The 17,496-nt window shown below is 36.1% G+C and overlaps 1 protein-coding gene across 2 annotated transcripts in view; it reads right to left on the bottom strand.

The window, feature by feature from the left end:
- The window catches only part of ASZ1 (ankyrin repeat, SAM and basic leucine zipper domain containing 1), a 79,108-nt gene that overhangs the window by 33,217 nt on the left and 28,395 nt on the right, over positions 1-17,496 (bottom strand). For both annotated transcript variants that reach the window (XM_049893856.1, XM_049893857.1), the window contains exons 5-6: positions 1,599-1,710; positions 949-1,083 (exon numbers count right to left, since the gene is read on the bottom strand). In XM_049893856.1, the coding sequence (XP_049749813.1) occupies positions 949-1,083; positions 1,599-1,710 (247 nt within the window). The remainder of the gene's footprint in view (positions 1-948; positions 1,084-1,598; positions 1,711-17,496) is intronic.

Genomic DNA, 17,496 nt, shown 5'->3' with positions numbered 1-17,496 from the left:
CTACCCTAAATTTAACAATGTAGTAAACCAATTATAGGTTTTCAAATTTTCAAAGGTTAGGAGAAAAACTAAATTTCTTTTAAAAGTTTCACAGAGCTTTGGCGATTAACATTTACTCTAGAATAATTTTGGAAATGTAGATTTTACTTGGAAAATGATCATATATTTATCAGATTGCTTAAAAAAGTTTTTCACATGCTGTGTAAGTGGTGGGGTCTAATGATATATGATGACCCCTTCCGGAATGTCACTTCAAATTCAGAAACCCGGTTTCAGAAAATCTTGAGCTACATAACTTGGTTTTAAGATTGTACTACATTTGATTCTAGTTGAGAAATTACAGACCTTTGACCAAAAGCTCTAATGTTCAGACCCGATGTTTTAACAATAATCTAATGAATGGCAAATATTTGCTACTGACTTTAACTTTTGAATGACAATAGTTCACATAACCAAAGTTGTTATCACTTAATCATTTGCCTTGTTACATATTTAAGAAGTAATATGGCTTGAAAAATTTTATTATTAACTTGTCCAATATCTACAAATTAAAATTACAAAACAATGCTTCAATTATATGTTCAAATTTTAACATTTTACTAGCTTTCTCAGTATGCTAATATTTAAAAATTGGGGCCAGTTTCAAATGTTTAAACAAATAAATAGCATGTAACAATTTATTTCCAGGGCCAGAATAAAACTTTTTTACCCTCGTTATATAACCTTTGCATTACCACATTATAAATGCCTGTTTATTTAGTAAAAGACGAGTACCATAAAAAAAAAATAAAGTTTTTATCACCTGGCAGGAGGAAAAAGATTGTACCTATTTAAACATTTAATAATAGCCAGATACATTATTATTTCACTTGTGAGTTTTAACAAGATAATACCAAGGTTCTACAAATGATAATGTAACATGCCATAGAAAAATATATAGAAGGATACCTCTGGATGTTTATTTTTATTTGCAACCTCACTTGGTGTCCTTCCATCTTTGGTTTGTAGCATTTTATTAGCTCCAAGTTCAAGCAACTTCAAAACAACATTTTTATGACCCTGACGTGCTGCCCATGTTAAAGCCTACGATTGGGGGAAAAACAACGTTTAAAGAGAGGGAGTGTGTATGAGACAGAGAAGGAAAGTTTTCAGCTGTATTTGTGGCACAACAATAAACTAAACATGGTTAATTAATAAATGGAATAATGCAATCTCTTCATTTCACAATATAATGTGAAATATACATAATTCCAAAGTTTAATTGCAAAGTAGCCTGTCAGTGCTGATTTTATAAAACCAAATGTTTTATAGTCAAATGATGTTATACTAATCGTTGAGGTTTTTTTTTTACAAAAAAAGAATTCTTATGTACATTCTAGCCCAGGCTTTGTAGTTACAGCTTCTTTTGTCAGGATTGAGGAGCCAGGGAGTCAGATAATTCTCTTCTCCTATCTCAGCTGTGCTTGTCTTCACCAAAAGAACAATTATAGCCCTGTCTTTCTATCCTTACTACTACAGAAGATTCGTTTTGTGAATTACTGATCACGAGACACCTATGTCTTAGAAATGAAAGAGGGACAGCGTAAAGTGGTTCTCACAGTGTAACCGTTCTCATCCTGGGCGTTAACTTCCGCTCCCTGAGCAACAAGAAGAGCAACCACCTGAGGGTGACCGTCTCGTGCAGCATACATGATCGGGGTCATAAGTCTCCTGAGGAGGAGGAAAAAAGAAACATCTGTGTTAACGTTTCCATTAACAGCCACTCAACTTCATTAATTTAACCATACACATTACCTCAGTGTTGCTTTGACAGCAATGAAAAAGAAATGAAAGCTTACAATAAATCAGGTGATTTAAAAACCCCATCTCTCAGCAAATAAGTAAACGTAGAAGAGATGATACTAAAGTATTGAATGCTTACATAGCACCCTCTAGTGAAGAAATGTGTAAAAAAAATCACGAAATAAGCCAGGTTTTCATATGACGTTTTATAACTTTACATATTCACCTAGAAAAATATCAGAGTACCAACAAGATGCTCATGCCAGAATAATGAATGACACAAGTAAGTCCCTACTCTCACAGGCTTTGCTCATACTAAATGCTTCCTACATTTTATTTAGTGCTGTCTCTGAAATTAAAAAAAAAATGAAATGTAAAATTCTCTTACTTCTTAATGTAGTCTATTCAGATTCTACTTAAGTTTGGGTCTGAAAAATTTTACCCTGACTGGGAGTCTCTCTCAGTCAAGAAACAGATCAGCCCAATAGTTTAACCAGTCTAATATTCTCAGTATGTCTCTGAGAGCATTTTCTAAGACAGCATACTGATTTCTGTCTAGTATATCCTATTTCATATTTACTGTAATCTACTTCTGGGAGTTTGTCAGCTTCTGGACCTATTCCGAATGTCTTAGGCTGGGTTCTCTAGAGGAGCAAAACCAATGAAATATATATATATATATATACACACACACGAACATACAGAGAGAGATTTATTTCAAGGAAATAGCTCACACAGTGGTGGAGACTGGCAAATTCTAAATCCATGGGTCAGGCATCAGGCTAGGGGCTTCTCCTGACTCATGTGGCTGCAGGGGTGATGACCTCAAAATTGGCATGTCACACAGTAGGCTGCTGGCTCATGGGGCTGTGGGAGCTGGCAAATCCCCAAATCTTCAGGTCAGACGGCAAGTTTCTGGCTCACGTCCCAAGAACCGGGGGTCAGAGGCTGACGAGTCAGACACAGGATCGAGAGAGGGCAAGCTTTGCCAGAACATCCACACACACTGGATGTAGGCTATACCCCCAAGGAAATGCCCCTTTCAAATGACTGGCTGCTCACATCGGATCACAAATTGGAGTATCTGCCAAACCACTGAGAATCATGGCCTAGCCAAGTTGACACATAACCTTAACCATCATACTGAAGAGCACCAGAAAGATTCTATCAGTTCTACTGGGGCTGATCTTGGTCTGTTTTAAAGGAGGTCTGGGATTCTGAGCTCAATCTTCCTGAGTCATCCCCAGTATATGACTTATAGACAAAGAACTTAAGAACAACAAATTAAATAATTTCAAAATTCTCTGTTTTATCTCACTAAGGAAACTCAAGTTAGTTACTCACATTATAACTATCTATAGACAATTTCGTTTTTCTATGAATATGATCACTTTTACAGACAATTTCATTTTTCTATAGTCTATATAAAGTATATCCTGAATATGATCACTTCACGCCAATGTCTTTAGCACAAAAAGATTCACACAATTATCTGTCTTTTCTATTTCCTAGTGTATTATATTTTTTTTATTTTGTTGTTAAGAATATACACAGCAAAACGTACACCAATTCAACCGTTTTTACACGTACAATACGGTAACACTGATTATAATTTCAATGTTTGATGTGAAATATGTTAAGGTAGCTGTAAAGCACTGCATCTTCTACCATGAATATTTCCTACATAGTGGCTCTATCAGATAAACAATCGTCATGAGGTAAAGAATGAATATCCTGGACAATATAAGCAAACATACAAAAAATATAAAACCAAAAACTCACTGCTGTCAATTCCAACCCATAGTAGCCCTAAGAACAGAGCAGAACTACCCCACAGGGTTTCCAAGGCTGTAAATCTTTACAGAAGCAGACTGCCGTATCTTTCTCCCGTGGAGTGGCTGGTAGGTTCAAACTGCTGACCTTTAGGTTAGCAGCTGAACGCTTTAACCACTGTGCCATCAGGGCAGGAAAAATTATCTAAGTAAACTAATTATCCAGATGGTTAACACCTAAATCAATTCTTGATGTCTGTCCTCCATCCCACTTGTCTTAGGCTGGGTTCTCTAGAGAAGCAAAACCAGTAATGCGTGTAACAGAGAGAGATTTATATTAAAGAAACAGCTCACACAATTGTAGGGGTTGGAAGGTCTCAAGTCCTTGGATCAGGATAGAGTCCTTTCCCAATTCACGGAGCTGTAGAAGCTGGTGAACCCAAGATGAGCAGGTTGGAGAGAAGGGATCCCACTCACAGGTTGTGACGGTGGAGGAATCCCCAAGGTCGGCAGGCAAGACCGCAAGGTTTCTCCTGAGTCACTTAGCTGCAGGTGCCAGGAAACCCAAGATAGGCAGGTCAGGGAGCATGACTCTTGCTCACAGGTCGTGAAGATTGGCGAATCCCAAGATGGACAGGTAAGCTGCCAGCTCAAGGCCCAAGAACCAGAGGTCAGACGAGACAGCTGCTAGATTCAGAACAAGCCAACAACCTTTGCAAAGCGAGCAGGAAGGTAGCAGGCAGCAGAAGGCAGACAGATGAAGGCTGAGGGGGCGATGAGCCACCAAAGGCCCCGCCCCCCACAGGCACCACTCAGCAGATTCCATCATGGGGGTGATTACATATCATATTTCAACAGGGGAGTGATCACAACATTATATAACTGTCAAAACACTGAGAATCACAGCCCAGCCAAGTTAACACACAATCTTAACCATCACAGTCCACCCCTTGTCAACTTCGCATCTGTACACATCTCCCCAAGCCATACATAATCTCTGAATAAACACAATTACAAAGTAATACTTGCACCTACCATGATACAACTAACACACGTAAACAAAAAATGCACTAGCCCTGTTTACATCTTGTATTTGGCCAAAGGGTGGAATGTCATGGATTGAATTATGTCCTCCCAAAAATGTGTGTATCAACTTGCTTAGGCCATGATTCCCAGTATTCTGTGGTTGTCCTCTATTCTGTGATTTAAATTTTGTGTTAAAATGATTAGGGTGGGATTGTAACACCACCCTTACCTAGGTCACATCCCTGATCCAATGTAAAGGGAGTTTCCCTGGGGTGTGGCCTGCACCACTGTTTATCTCTCAAGAGGTAAAAGGAAAGGGAATCTAGCAGAGAGCTGGGGACCTCATACCACCATGAAAGTAGCACCAGGAGCACAGCACATCCTCTGGACCAGGGGTCACTGCGCCTGAGAAGCTCCTCAACCATGGGAAGATTGAGGACAAGGACCTTCCTTCAGAGCCGACTGAGAGAGAAAGCTTTCCCCTGGAGCTGATGGCTTGAATTTGGACTTTGTCTACTTTACTGTGAGAATAAACTCCTCTTTGTTAAAGCCACCTACTTGTGGTATTTCTGTTATAGCACCACTAGATGACTAAGACACCATTCTTCCCACAACAGTCCGTATATACTCCCAATCTTCCCTATTTCATGAGGCCGCCATTAACCACATTGCTCAGGCCCAAGCATCAGTCATGACTATTCTTGTTATCACTCCATGTGCAAGCCACCGACAGGTTCTATTGGCTCTATCTTCATAATATATTCTGAATTTGACCACTTCTCATCACCTCGCTAGCCACTGAAGTAGTCCAAGTCATCATTTCCTTCCTCTGACTTATATTATTACAACTGACTTCTTGCTTCTACTCTTGGCCCCTTATAGTTTATTCTCTTTGTAAGCATCAAGGTCTTTCCTCTCTGGGACTGTGGAAGTGCTATTCCCTCCACCTTTCCCCAGATCTTTATATTGCTTATTCTTTCACTTTATTCAGATCCTTAGTAAAGGGAGAAGATCAATAAAACTGATAAATCTCTCACCAGACTGATTGGGACAAAGAGAAGACACAAATTACTAGTATCAGGAGTGAGGAAAGTGACATCAGTACACAGTCACCGGATTTTAAAAGTATAAGGGAATATTATGAACAAAATTCAACCCAATAAATTCAACAACTAAATGAAATGGATAAATTTCTTGAAGATGCAAACTACCAAAGCTCACTCAAGAAGAAATAAATAACCTGAAAAGCCCTATATTTATTAAAGAAATTGAATCAGCAATTGAAAACCTTTCCACTAAGAAAACAACAGGCCCAGATGGGTTCATTGGTGAATTTTACAAGACAGTTAATAAAGAAACTTATTGAATTCTACACAAACTCTTCCAGAAAACTGAAAAGGAGGAAATGCTTTCCAACTCATTCTATGAGGCCAGAATTACTCTAATACCAAATCAGAGAAAGATGTTTTTTGGGGTGAAGAAGACTACAGATCAATGATCTTCACTGAACACGAGTGCAAACATTCTGAAGGAAGTTCAGCAAACAGAATCTAACAACATATAATACATATGACCAATTGCAGTGATTTCAGGAATGCACGGTTGGTTTGACATTCAAAAGTCATTCAGTAAAATATACCATATTAACAAACTAAAAATGAAAAGCCATATGATTTTCTCAATAAATGCAGAACAAGTATTTGACAAAATCTAACATCAATTTATGATATTAAAAAACAAAACAAAACAAAAAACTCTCAGCAATGCAGAAATATAAGCACGCTTCCTCTACTTGATAAAGGACATCTATGAGAAACCAACAGCTAACATCATCCTTAATGGTAAAGATTGAATGTTTTGCCTCTAAGAGGAACAAGACAAGGATGTTTGATCTCACCATTTCCAGTCAACATTGTGCTAAAAGTTCCAGTGAGTGCAATAAAACAAAGGAAAACAAACAAGAGGTATCCAGATTAAAAAAAAAAAAAAAAATCCAGATAGAGAAGTAAAATTGTCTTTATCTGCAGATGGCATGATCTATGTAGAAAACTGATGCAATCTACAAAAAAAAGACACTAAAACTAACAAATGAATTTAGGAAGGCTGCAAGATACAAGATCAATATATTTCTATATAATAGCAATAAACAATCTGAAATGAAAATTAATAAAACAATTATCATACATAATGCTAATCAAAATATGGAAACAGGGAAATCTGCTATTTATTAAAAATGCAACCAGTATTGGCATATTCACACACATACCTACACACTCACATACTTGTATATATGTGACTGATAGCTTCACTTGCAATTTGGATCCAGATGTCTCTAGCCCAAACACAGGTCTACAGAGGTTGGCTACAAGAGGAAATATTGTATAGTGGTTAAATGAATGGGTCAAAGGAATCAGAATACCCGATTTTAAATCTTAGCTCTACTACTAACTAGCTGTGACATTAAATAAATTACTGTTCACGCTTCAGTTTCCCCATCTATAAATTGAAAATAATAATAGTACATACTTTAGGAGTTGTTATGGGGATTAAATGATCTAACACATGTGAGATGCTTGACATGCAAGTGTTAGTTAACATTCAATCATTTATTTAAAAAAATGTACTGAGCACTTACATGTGTCACATACTATTCTAAGTATTAGAGACAGTGTAATACACAAAACCAAGTCACTGACCACATGGAGCTTATAGTCAAGTAAGCTGCTGCTATTGCTGTTGCTGCTGATTCGGCAATACCACTAAAGATGGTTGAACATGAAGATCTTTTACAGAAACTGGAAGTTTTACAAGTTCCGCTGTAATGCTAGAATATATCAATGAGTTTATAAATATCTGATAAATTAGAATGCCAAAATCCTGTGTTTTCACGTCACAAAATATTTTCAGTTTAAAATATTTTTTCTGAATATAGCATTCAGTAGTACTGGCATAATCTTTTATTTCACTTATACATTGCTAAAAACTCAGAATACTGTTTGTTTACTACCCTGAGTGGAGTATCATCTTAATACAACGGAATTACAATGGTCTAAAAAAGCTTATCAAAACTCAGTAAGTCTTTCCTCTATTATTATATATTTAATTTTAGATGATTTTAACCTTGTCATCTATCCAGGCTAACAGGTATTTGGTTTATAACTAAATAAAAACTTCTAGAGTGACCTATCAGTATTATAATGCTTACTGCTGTTGGCAAATTATTAAAATGAATTAGATATAATAAGTTACACACCATGTAGTTGTTCTCTTCTATCCAAAGTCTGGGATTATCTCGGGAATTTCTTATCAGATATATACATTATTTACCATTATTATTTCAACTCCCCAAACTCTGGATAAGTTTCAATTTCACAGGATTAAAAAATGAAAATGGTGGAGCCATTTCTTCTATAAAAGCCTAGACCATATTGGTTAAACTCACATGAAAAACAACCTACATTTAAACATCAATTTAGATTACAGAATTAAAAGAAAATAAAAAGATCACAGTAGCATCAGACTTCTCATTTGCAACAGCTGAAGCCAGAAAAGAGTGGAACTGTGTCTAGAGACTGAGACATACAAGCAACCTAAAAATCTTATTCTTGGACAAGCTATATCACTTACCTTTCAGAGTGAAAGAAAGATGTTCAAGGAAATTACAAGAATTTATAAAGTATATTACCCAAGTATTCCACCTGAGGAAAATACTTGAGAAAAGACACTAACCAACACCAACTATACGAGACTAAGGGGTCAACAATTACTCTAAAGCGATAATGAGAAGATAAGGGGGTAGGGAAACTAGAGCACCCAAAGTGGAACAACCAGAATGCAGTAAAAAAGAATGCTGACTCATCGTGAAAAATGTTAACTAACATCACTGAAAAATCTGTATAAAAATTGTCAAATGGGAACCAATTTGCTGTGTAAATTTTCACCAAAAACACAGTAAAATAATATTAAAAAAAGAGAAAAGACTATAACCAAACAAAAAATGGGCCAGAACATCCTGATGAAGGAGGATGAAAACAAGTAACAGTGAAAAGTGATGAAGGCTCAGTCCTTTTTAGACCCTTCTATTTTCTTCACTTTCTCTACGATATTTTTTTGTTGAATTTATTGCCCCTGTTTCATGATGCTTACACTTTCCTGATTTTGGTGATTTGTGGTTTGTGAACCCATCTTCTGGCCTGTCAAAATTCCCCAGGCATGGCCCACTTGAGCCAGCAGCCCTGACTTGGCCTATCACAAAAACAGTTCTTAGGTACTGCCAAGGATTCCATCTGTTTCTATCAGGAGGTTACTCTTTTTCTACTCCAGAGATAATTTCGATTATTTTGAGGAGAACTTTATTAAAATATTTTAATATGTTTGATTATCTGTAATTTGGTATGGATGGGCAAGACTTTAGTACACACTCAGTTTAACATCTCGAAGTCATAAACTTAATTTTCAGAGAATTTCTGGTCTTTTTGGGGGCAGGGAGGGGCATCATGTTTCTCTTCCAGAATTTTGAGAATCATTTCAGCAAATTAAAACAATACCCTTGGCATTCTGATTGGATATTTAATTTTACAAATTAATTTAGATAAAAAACAAGTGTTTTTTTAAATGCTGGTAAACTCGGGGCATACTGGTTAAGTGCTACGGTTGCTAACCAAAAGGTCTGTAGTTCGAATCCACCAGGCACTCCCTTGGAAACCCTATGGGGCAGTTCTACTCTGTCGTACAGGGTCGCTATGAGTCAGAATCGACTCAATGGCAAAGGGTTTTTTAAAAAATGCTGAGTCATCCTAGCCAAGAACATGACATTTAATCTTCTTTTATTTCACTCAGTATCATCTTTAGCATTTCTTCATTTAGGTCCTTCACTTTCCTTGTATACTTTATCTCTAGATATTTATGCTTTTTATTCCTGAGAATGGCATCTATTAACTCATTGTATCCTCAAACTGGTTATTGTTGTTAGGTGCTGTCGAGTTGGTTCCGACTCACAGTAACCTTACATACAACAGAACAAAACACTGCCCAGTCCTGCCCCATCCTCTCAACTGTTTTATGCTTGAGCCCATTATTGCAGCCACTGTGTCAAACTGGTTATTATTTGTAAATTGGAAACCAATTGAATTTTGCACAGTAGTATTGAAAAATACTACTTCACTTTATGATTATTATTTCTAGCAGATTTTTGAGTTGATTATATGGGTTTACGAAGCATATTTTCATAACATCTGAACAATTATAATTTGGTCCCCCTTTCTTTTTTTTTTTTTTTCCTAATAAGGGAACCCTGGTGGTGTAGTGGTTAACTGCTACAGCTGCTAACCAAAAGACTCGCAGTTCAAATCCACCAGGTGTTCCTCGGAAACTCTATGGGAAGTTCTACGCTGTCCTATAGGGTCGCTATGTGTCAGAATTAACTCAAGGCAAATGGGTTTTTTTCCCTAACAAAAAAAGCATAATAGTTTAATAAAAGGCAGCGTAATTCAATGATGTAAAGTAAGGATTCACAAACTTTTTTTCTGTAAAGGGCAAGATAGTAAATATCTTAGGCTTGTGAGCCATACAGGCTCTGTAGTCACCACTCAACTCTGCATGAAAGCTGCCGGAAAGAATACATAAATGAATGAGCACAGCTGTCTTCCAGTAAAACTTCAGAGGTTTGCTGACCTCTGGTTTCGAGTATGAGCTCTGGAGTCAGACCGCCTAGGTTCAAATCTAGTCTTCTGCATTTACTGGCTGTGTCACCTTAGGCAATTTTTATAAACTCTGTCTCAGTTTCTACAACTTTGTAAAAAAAAAAAAAATTTGTAGAGACATACTAATACTTTTTACATTTGTGGTATCCATTTGTGATATAAGGAGCCTTGGTGGTGCAATGGTTAAGCACTTGGCTACTAACTGAAAGGTCGGTGATTTGAACCCACCAGCAGCTCCACTGGAGAAAAGATCTGGCAATCTGATTCCATAAAGATTACAGCCTAAGAAACCCTACGGGGCAGTTCTACTCTGTCATATAGGAGCACTGTAAGTTGGAATTGACTTGATGGCACACAACACAACATTTGTGATATTATCATCATTGGTGACAGTAATACTGTTGAGTAATTAAAGCAGTACTAGGCTCCAAGTAAATGCTCTATCATTACTAGCTGTTGTTATTTTACATCTTTCTTTTCTTGCATAATTGAATTGCCTTAGGGTTCTCAAAACAATGGTTAAAAAAAAAAAAGAGTGCTTATAACAAGCAAATTTGTCTTGTCCTGACATTAATGTAAATCCTACAAGTGCTCCTTTATTAAGCATGCAGCTGTTTTGGTTTCTGATATATGTTTATAAAATTAAGGGACTATTGATCTAATCCAATTTTACTAAGGTTATAAAAATTACAAATAGATTTTAACTTTCATAAAATGTCCTTCTGGCATCTATTACAATAGCTTTCTTTAAAAAAACTGTTTCCCTAATATTGAAACACTTTTCCATAGCTGATATGAATTCCATTTGATCATTCTATATTACTCACCTAAGGTACTATAATATTCAATTAGCTAATAATTCATTTAGGATTTTTGTAACTACATTCATAACTGAAACTAATTTAAAGTTTTTTGGATTGGATAATTTTTTTATCAGATTTAAGTATGTGTTATGCTTGCTTTATAAAAAGAAACAGATTTATTTCTTTATGTTCTAGAATTATTTAAATTGCCTTAGTGTAATCTATTCCTTGACAGTTTAAAAGAAATAACTGTGAAATTATCTGAAGCTGACACTTTTTTGGAGGTTAGCTTTCTGACAAAAGTTCATGACATAAAATTAAAAATCAGAGAAAAACAGTATAAGCAAAAAAAAAAAAAATTAGAAATCACACCTACAACATATTACATTCCAAAAAGCTAAAAGATTCATATAAGAACAAAAAACTCTTTATAAACCAGTAAGAAACACATGGAGCACCAAATATAAAAATTGGCAAGGGATACAGATAGGCAATTAATACACAAATAGAAACCAATAAAGATGTAGGACAGTAATCAACTATATGTTATTCGAAGACACGAAAACTAAAATTTTACAGTACGATTTTTTTCTGAAAATCAGATTGGAAAAATTGAAACACAAAAAATATCTCGTGATGTCACTACATGAACCCTCTCAAGTACTTCTGGTGACAGTGTAAATTGATTCAACTTTTGCAGAAGACAATTTGGCGGTACTTCTGAGAACAGATGGGCCCTGGTAGCAAAAGGTCGGCAGTTCAAATCCACCAAGCACTCTTTGGAAACCCTTTAGGGCAGTTCTACTCTGTCCTACAGGGTCGCTTTGAGTCAGAACCGACTCGATGGCAATGGGTTTTGGTTATCAGAACAGAGGAGTCCCTGGGTAGTGCAGACAGTTAATGTGACCGGCTGCTGACTGAAAGGTTGGAAGTTTGAGTCTACTCAGAGGTGCCTTGGAAGAAAGTCCTGGCGATCTACTTCCAAAAAGTCAGCCATTGAAAACCCTCCGGAGCACAGTTCCACTCTGACACACCTGGGGTCGCTATGAGTTGGAACAGACTCAATGGCAACTGGTTTTCTCAATCAGGATAGAAATGTGTTCTGTAGAAATCCTGCCCAAGTTGTCAAACATGTTCACTGTAGCATTTGTTGAAAGAATAAAAATACTGGAAACAGTCTAAATATTCTTCAGTAAAATAATGGCTTAAAAAGAATAAAGTTTTTGTACATTATATACCCGTAATTAAATCTTTTTCTGGATGACAGACTCTCTTACTAGTCTCTTTTTCCTGTTATTTCACTTCAGCAAAACCTCCACTAGAGGGCACACAAGGAAAAGCAGAAACAACTAATTCGTGAATCTGACCGGGAACACGTATACCTTCAAAATGATGTATTCACCACTTCTCTGTACTAAGGGCAAAATGGGTTGTCTTTCTGTCATATTTTACTGTGTACTTTAGTATAATCTACCTATCTCCTGTTTTTAATCTGTTTAGAACAATCAGCTTTTAACTGGGAGATTAATGAAACAACCACTATGATAAAGGAGATTTTGACTATGCTAAAATCCTATGAACCGAACTTCCAACAGTCAAAGTAGTTTTATTAGACCAACCTTCCTACTAAGAAAAATTGTAAAAGCTTATCAAATACATAAAATATGTTTGAAGGCAATGCAGAAAAACCAAGGCAGCCAGACATGAGAGGTCAAGATCCTAGGCAGAAAAGAAGCATTTGCTGAGCTTTTGCTTTCAAAAAACCAAAGCCATTGCCATCAAGTCAATTCCACTGTACAGGACCAGGCAGAGCTACCCCAAGGGTTTCCAAGAAACGGCTGGTGGATTCAAACTGCCGACCTTTTGGTTAGCAGTTGTAGTTAACCACTGTACCACTAGAGCTCCATTTGCTTTCAAGGCACTTGCAAATTCCTAAATGGCACATGTGTATGGAGTGAGGGGGGGATGGGTCAAGGACCACAGACTAAGCAGAAACCTGCTGCTAAGAAGTTAAAAATGCTAAGAAGGGTTTTTACTATTTACATAAGGCTGAGGATGTTGAGTAGAGGAGACAAAGGAAACCCTGGTGGTGTAGTGGTTAAGCGCTAGGGCTTCTAACCAAAGGGTCGTCAGTTTGAATCCGCCAGGAGCTCCTTGGAAACTCTATGGGGCAGTTTTACTCTGTCCTATAGGGTTGCTACGAGTCAGATGCGACTCGACGGCACTGGGTTTGGTTTTGAGGAGACAAAAACTGGCATCCCAATTTCTCCAGGGGACTAAGGCTCAGGTAAATACCTCAGACTTTGAGTTGAGACATTTGAAGGGCTATATGGGAAATACACTAACCCTGAAGCCCAGGCTTGAACCGTTTTAATACCTGATTACATCAAGGTGGCTGGCCCCTGCTCTGTCAGTCAGAAGAAATTAAATATTTTCTGGAAGTAAATAGACCCAATTAGAGGCTTACATACAGTATCCAACATCTAATAGAAAATTACCAGGCATTCACGGAGACAAAAGCAAGTGACCAAAAGACAAGTGAAACTAGACAATAAAAATGGACTTACGATCTTATCAGAAACACGTTAAAATAAGCATTAGGATGTTTCAGAAAATAGTAGACACATTTAGAGACCTGGATTCCACAAAAAAGAGTCAAACAGAAATCCTAGAACTTAGAAATAGAATTATTAAAATTAAGCATGTAATAGACAAGTTTAACTGTAGTTTAGATACAGCAGAAGAGAATTAATGACCTGGAAGATATGTAAGACAAACTCAGAGGGAAACATGGCAACAAAAAAAAAGGATAAAAAATAAAGAAATGAGTGTCAAGAGACATATGGGGTATGATGTAATAGTTTAAATCTGAACTGGAGAGAAGAGAGAATGAGGCAAAAACAATAGCTAAAGACATACTGGCTGAAAATTTTCCCAAACTAATGAAAGGCATCAATAGACTTAAGAAGGCAGTTCGAATCCGCCAGGCGCTCCTTGGAAACTCTGTGGGGCAGTTCTACTCTGTCCTATAGGGTCGCTATGAGTCGGAACTGACTCGAGGGCACTGGGTGGTTATACACCACAAGCTGGACAAATACAGAGAAAAGTATACTTAGAGATAACACAACAAAACTGCTGAAAACAAAAGACAAGTAGAAAATCTTTAAAAGAATCAGAGAGGGAAAAAAGGCAACACCCTCAAAAATCAACAATAAGTCAAACAGCTGACTTTTCAACAGAAGCAATGGAAGTACCAAAGGAAATTAACTCTAACCTAGAATTCTATACCCAATGAAAACAGCTTTCAAAAATGAAAATGAAATAATGACATTTTCAAACAAAAACAGATGTCTTCAGACGTACTAAAGAAAGGTTTTCAGAATAAAAATGATCCCTAACTGAAACATGGAAATACAGAATGGAATGAAGAGCATCAGAAAAGATGTCTATGTGGATAAATCTAAGTTGGCAATAATAACATAATTGATAACAAAATTATAATGTATTGTAAAGTTCAAAACATATATAGATTTAAGATACATGACAAAAATAGCATAAAGGCAGAAGTGGGATGGGCAAATGGAGTTAAATACTGTAAGATTCCTACATTGCCTAGGAATTGGTAAAAGTACTAAGTTATAGTAGAATCTAGTAAGTACAAAATCCATGTTGCAATCTCTAGGTTAGCCTCTAAAAAAGTAATAAAACAAAGAATAACTATAACTAGCAAGCTAGTACAGAGAAGAAATAGAAAAAAAGAAATTGATTAATCTAAAAACAGTCAAAAAAAGAAAGGTTACTGGCTAAATGAAATAGACATACCAGTGTACATATTAAATGTAAATGGACCAAATATACCACAAAAAGAAAAAACTACTATCCGTCAAATTAAAAAAAAAAAAAAACTACATGCTTCTTACTTTAAATAAAGCACACAGAAAGGTTGAAAGTATGAAAAAATGATATACAAAACAAATACTAAAAAGAAAAAGAAGCTAGCACACTCATACTACTACTGTTACTGTGCTGTGTGGTGTGCCGCTGAGTCAATTCAAACTCGGAGCAACCCTACAGGACAGAACAGAACTGCCCCATAGCACTTCCTAAACTGTAATCTTTATAGGAACAGATTGCCAGGTCTTTTCTCCCTCAGAGTTGCTGGGTGGATTCAAACCACTGACCTATCAGCAGCTGAGCACTTCAGCCACTGAGCCACCAGTGCTCCTTCTTACTACTATTAGACAAAGTATATAACAATGGAAGCGCTAAACATAAAAGGAAACACTTCATAAAGATAGAAGGTCAATACATCAAGAATACGGTAGTCTTAAAATAAACAAGCAAAAGGTGACTAAAACGAATCACAGTAATTAATAGAACAAGAAAGCAAAAATCAGCAGTCACTTAGAAGACCTCCAAGAACTAATAAACTTGGCCTGATTAACACACATAGAATATTACACTCAGTTACTGCCAAAATCACATTCTTTTCTAGTACATACCGAACATTTGCAAAAACTGACCCTAAAGCTGGGTCCTGAAAAGTCCTGACAAACTTCAAAGATCTGAAATTATTCAGAGTATGTTCTCTGACCACAATGAAATTAAGCTAGAACTTAGTAACAAAAAGAGATGAATAAATTTTGAATATAAATTGTGGTATACTCAAACACTGCAATATTTCACAGCACTAAAATAAACAGCAGATACATAAAACATGGATGTTTCCCAAAAACACACTGAGCAAAAGAATTCAGACAGTAAAGAGCACATACCATATGCTGTACTCAACAAAACTAATCCGTGGTGACAAAAAAATCACAACAGTGGCTGCCTCTGGGTTTCAGGGGATTGTCTGGGAAGGTACCTAAGGGAACTTCCTACGGTAATGGTTATGTGGGTATATACATTTGTCATTATTCAAACCGTATTGCTTAAGATCTGTGCATTTCACTCTGTAAATCAGACCTCAATTTTTGTAAGTGATATTGTGATGCTTATGAGTGGACGGAACATTGTATGTATATATAACTTAACATGGACGGAAAAAATACACACAAATTACAAGACTGTGGTTGCCTCTGGGGGAGGAAGAAAAAACATGATGGGGAAGCACAGAAAATGGCCTTTAACCACAATTGCATTATTTTGTTTAAAACACATTTAACACACAAATAGAATAAGCAAAACACAGCTTTTCAAAGTCTATACAAATTACAGCTTTGATATGCAGAAGTTCTGCGTATTTTTCTTACATTTTTAGTAAGTCTTTTTTACTGGCTTTAATAAGGGTCAATGGATATTAAAAATTGATTTTCTGAGAAGATCCAGTAAATTTGTGATTGAATAATGGCCTCAATTATTGCAGAGTTCCACAAAAACATATCAACAGGAGATACTAAACTCTCTTAGCAAGAATGGATTCACTGCTATACATAGGTACACTGTTATACCTGTAACATTGGATGGGAGCAAAAATCTCCAATAAGGAAATATAATCATAGCACTCTAATTATGCTTCTTATTAATAATAATATCACCCATCTATGCACATAAGTTACTACAGTAGATAAATAATTTATATATGATGCTTCTCTTACATCAACAGTCATTCTTCTTCTAACTTTGTTAGCACAGACCATTAATACATAGAAAGCAACCTGTTCTGATGACAAAGGATACAGTATATTCAAGACAAAGTCTAAATTCTGAAAGCAGTAAAGTCATGAGAAAGGCCTAAATTGTTTTTATACTCTAACTTTTTACTTTATACTGCTAACTTCTTACAGGACTTCTACTACCACTTGACACCCCCTTAGATTATACAAAAAGTATACTCTAAGACAAAACCAAAAAATGGATATATAATAACTCTTCTACATTTTATTGGGACTAAGACATCATAAATTATAGGAGAAACACCAATCTGAGATGCTAGTATGTGAAAAAAATGTGAGTTTTAGAATACATGAAATATGGTTGTTTTTTGCTTAAAATTATTTTTGTGAAAATTTATATGGTGACATAAATCTAATTAATATCAAAGCTCAAAGAGAGACTACTGAAGAGGATGGAGTATAATTTTTAATTATAAAGCATTCAAACAACTACATTTGTCCATCTGAGTAATCTATGTGAGGAGTGTTAGGCAAATTCCAGTTTCATTTTTTTCATTTAAACAGAGTTTAAAGACTGCTGAAGAAAAGCCTGTACTTGACACCCTCATTTAGCCAACATTTTACAGCTCTTCTCTCTTTTTTGCAAAGCTTCTAGAAAGAGTAGTTAATATCCACTCTTTCCACATCCTCAATTGTCATTTACTCCTGATTCACTGCACTAATAATTCACATTTTTTTATACTGAAATACAGTCATGTGTCACTTATGTTCGTGATATGTTCTGTGAAATAGG

This window comes from Elephas maximus, chromosome 8 (genome assembly GCF_024166365.1).
Source record: "Elephas maximus indicus isolate mEleMax1 chromosome 8, mEleMax1 primary haplotype, whole genome shotgun sequence".
NCBI classification, from domain to species: Eukaryota; Metazoa; Chordata; class Mammalia; order Proboscidea; family Elephantidae; genus Elephas; species Elephas maximus.
Note: the sequence above shows the minus strand (reverse complement) of the source record. Positions and strands in the feature narration are given on the sequence as shown.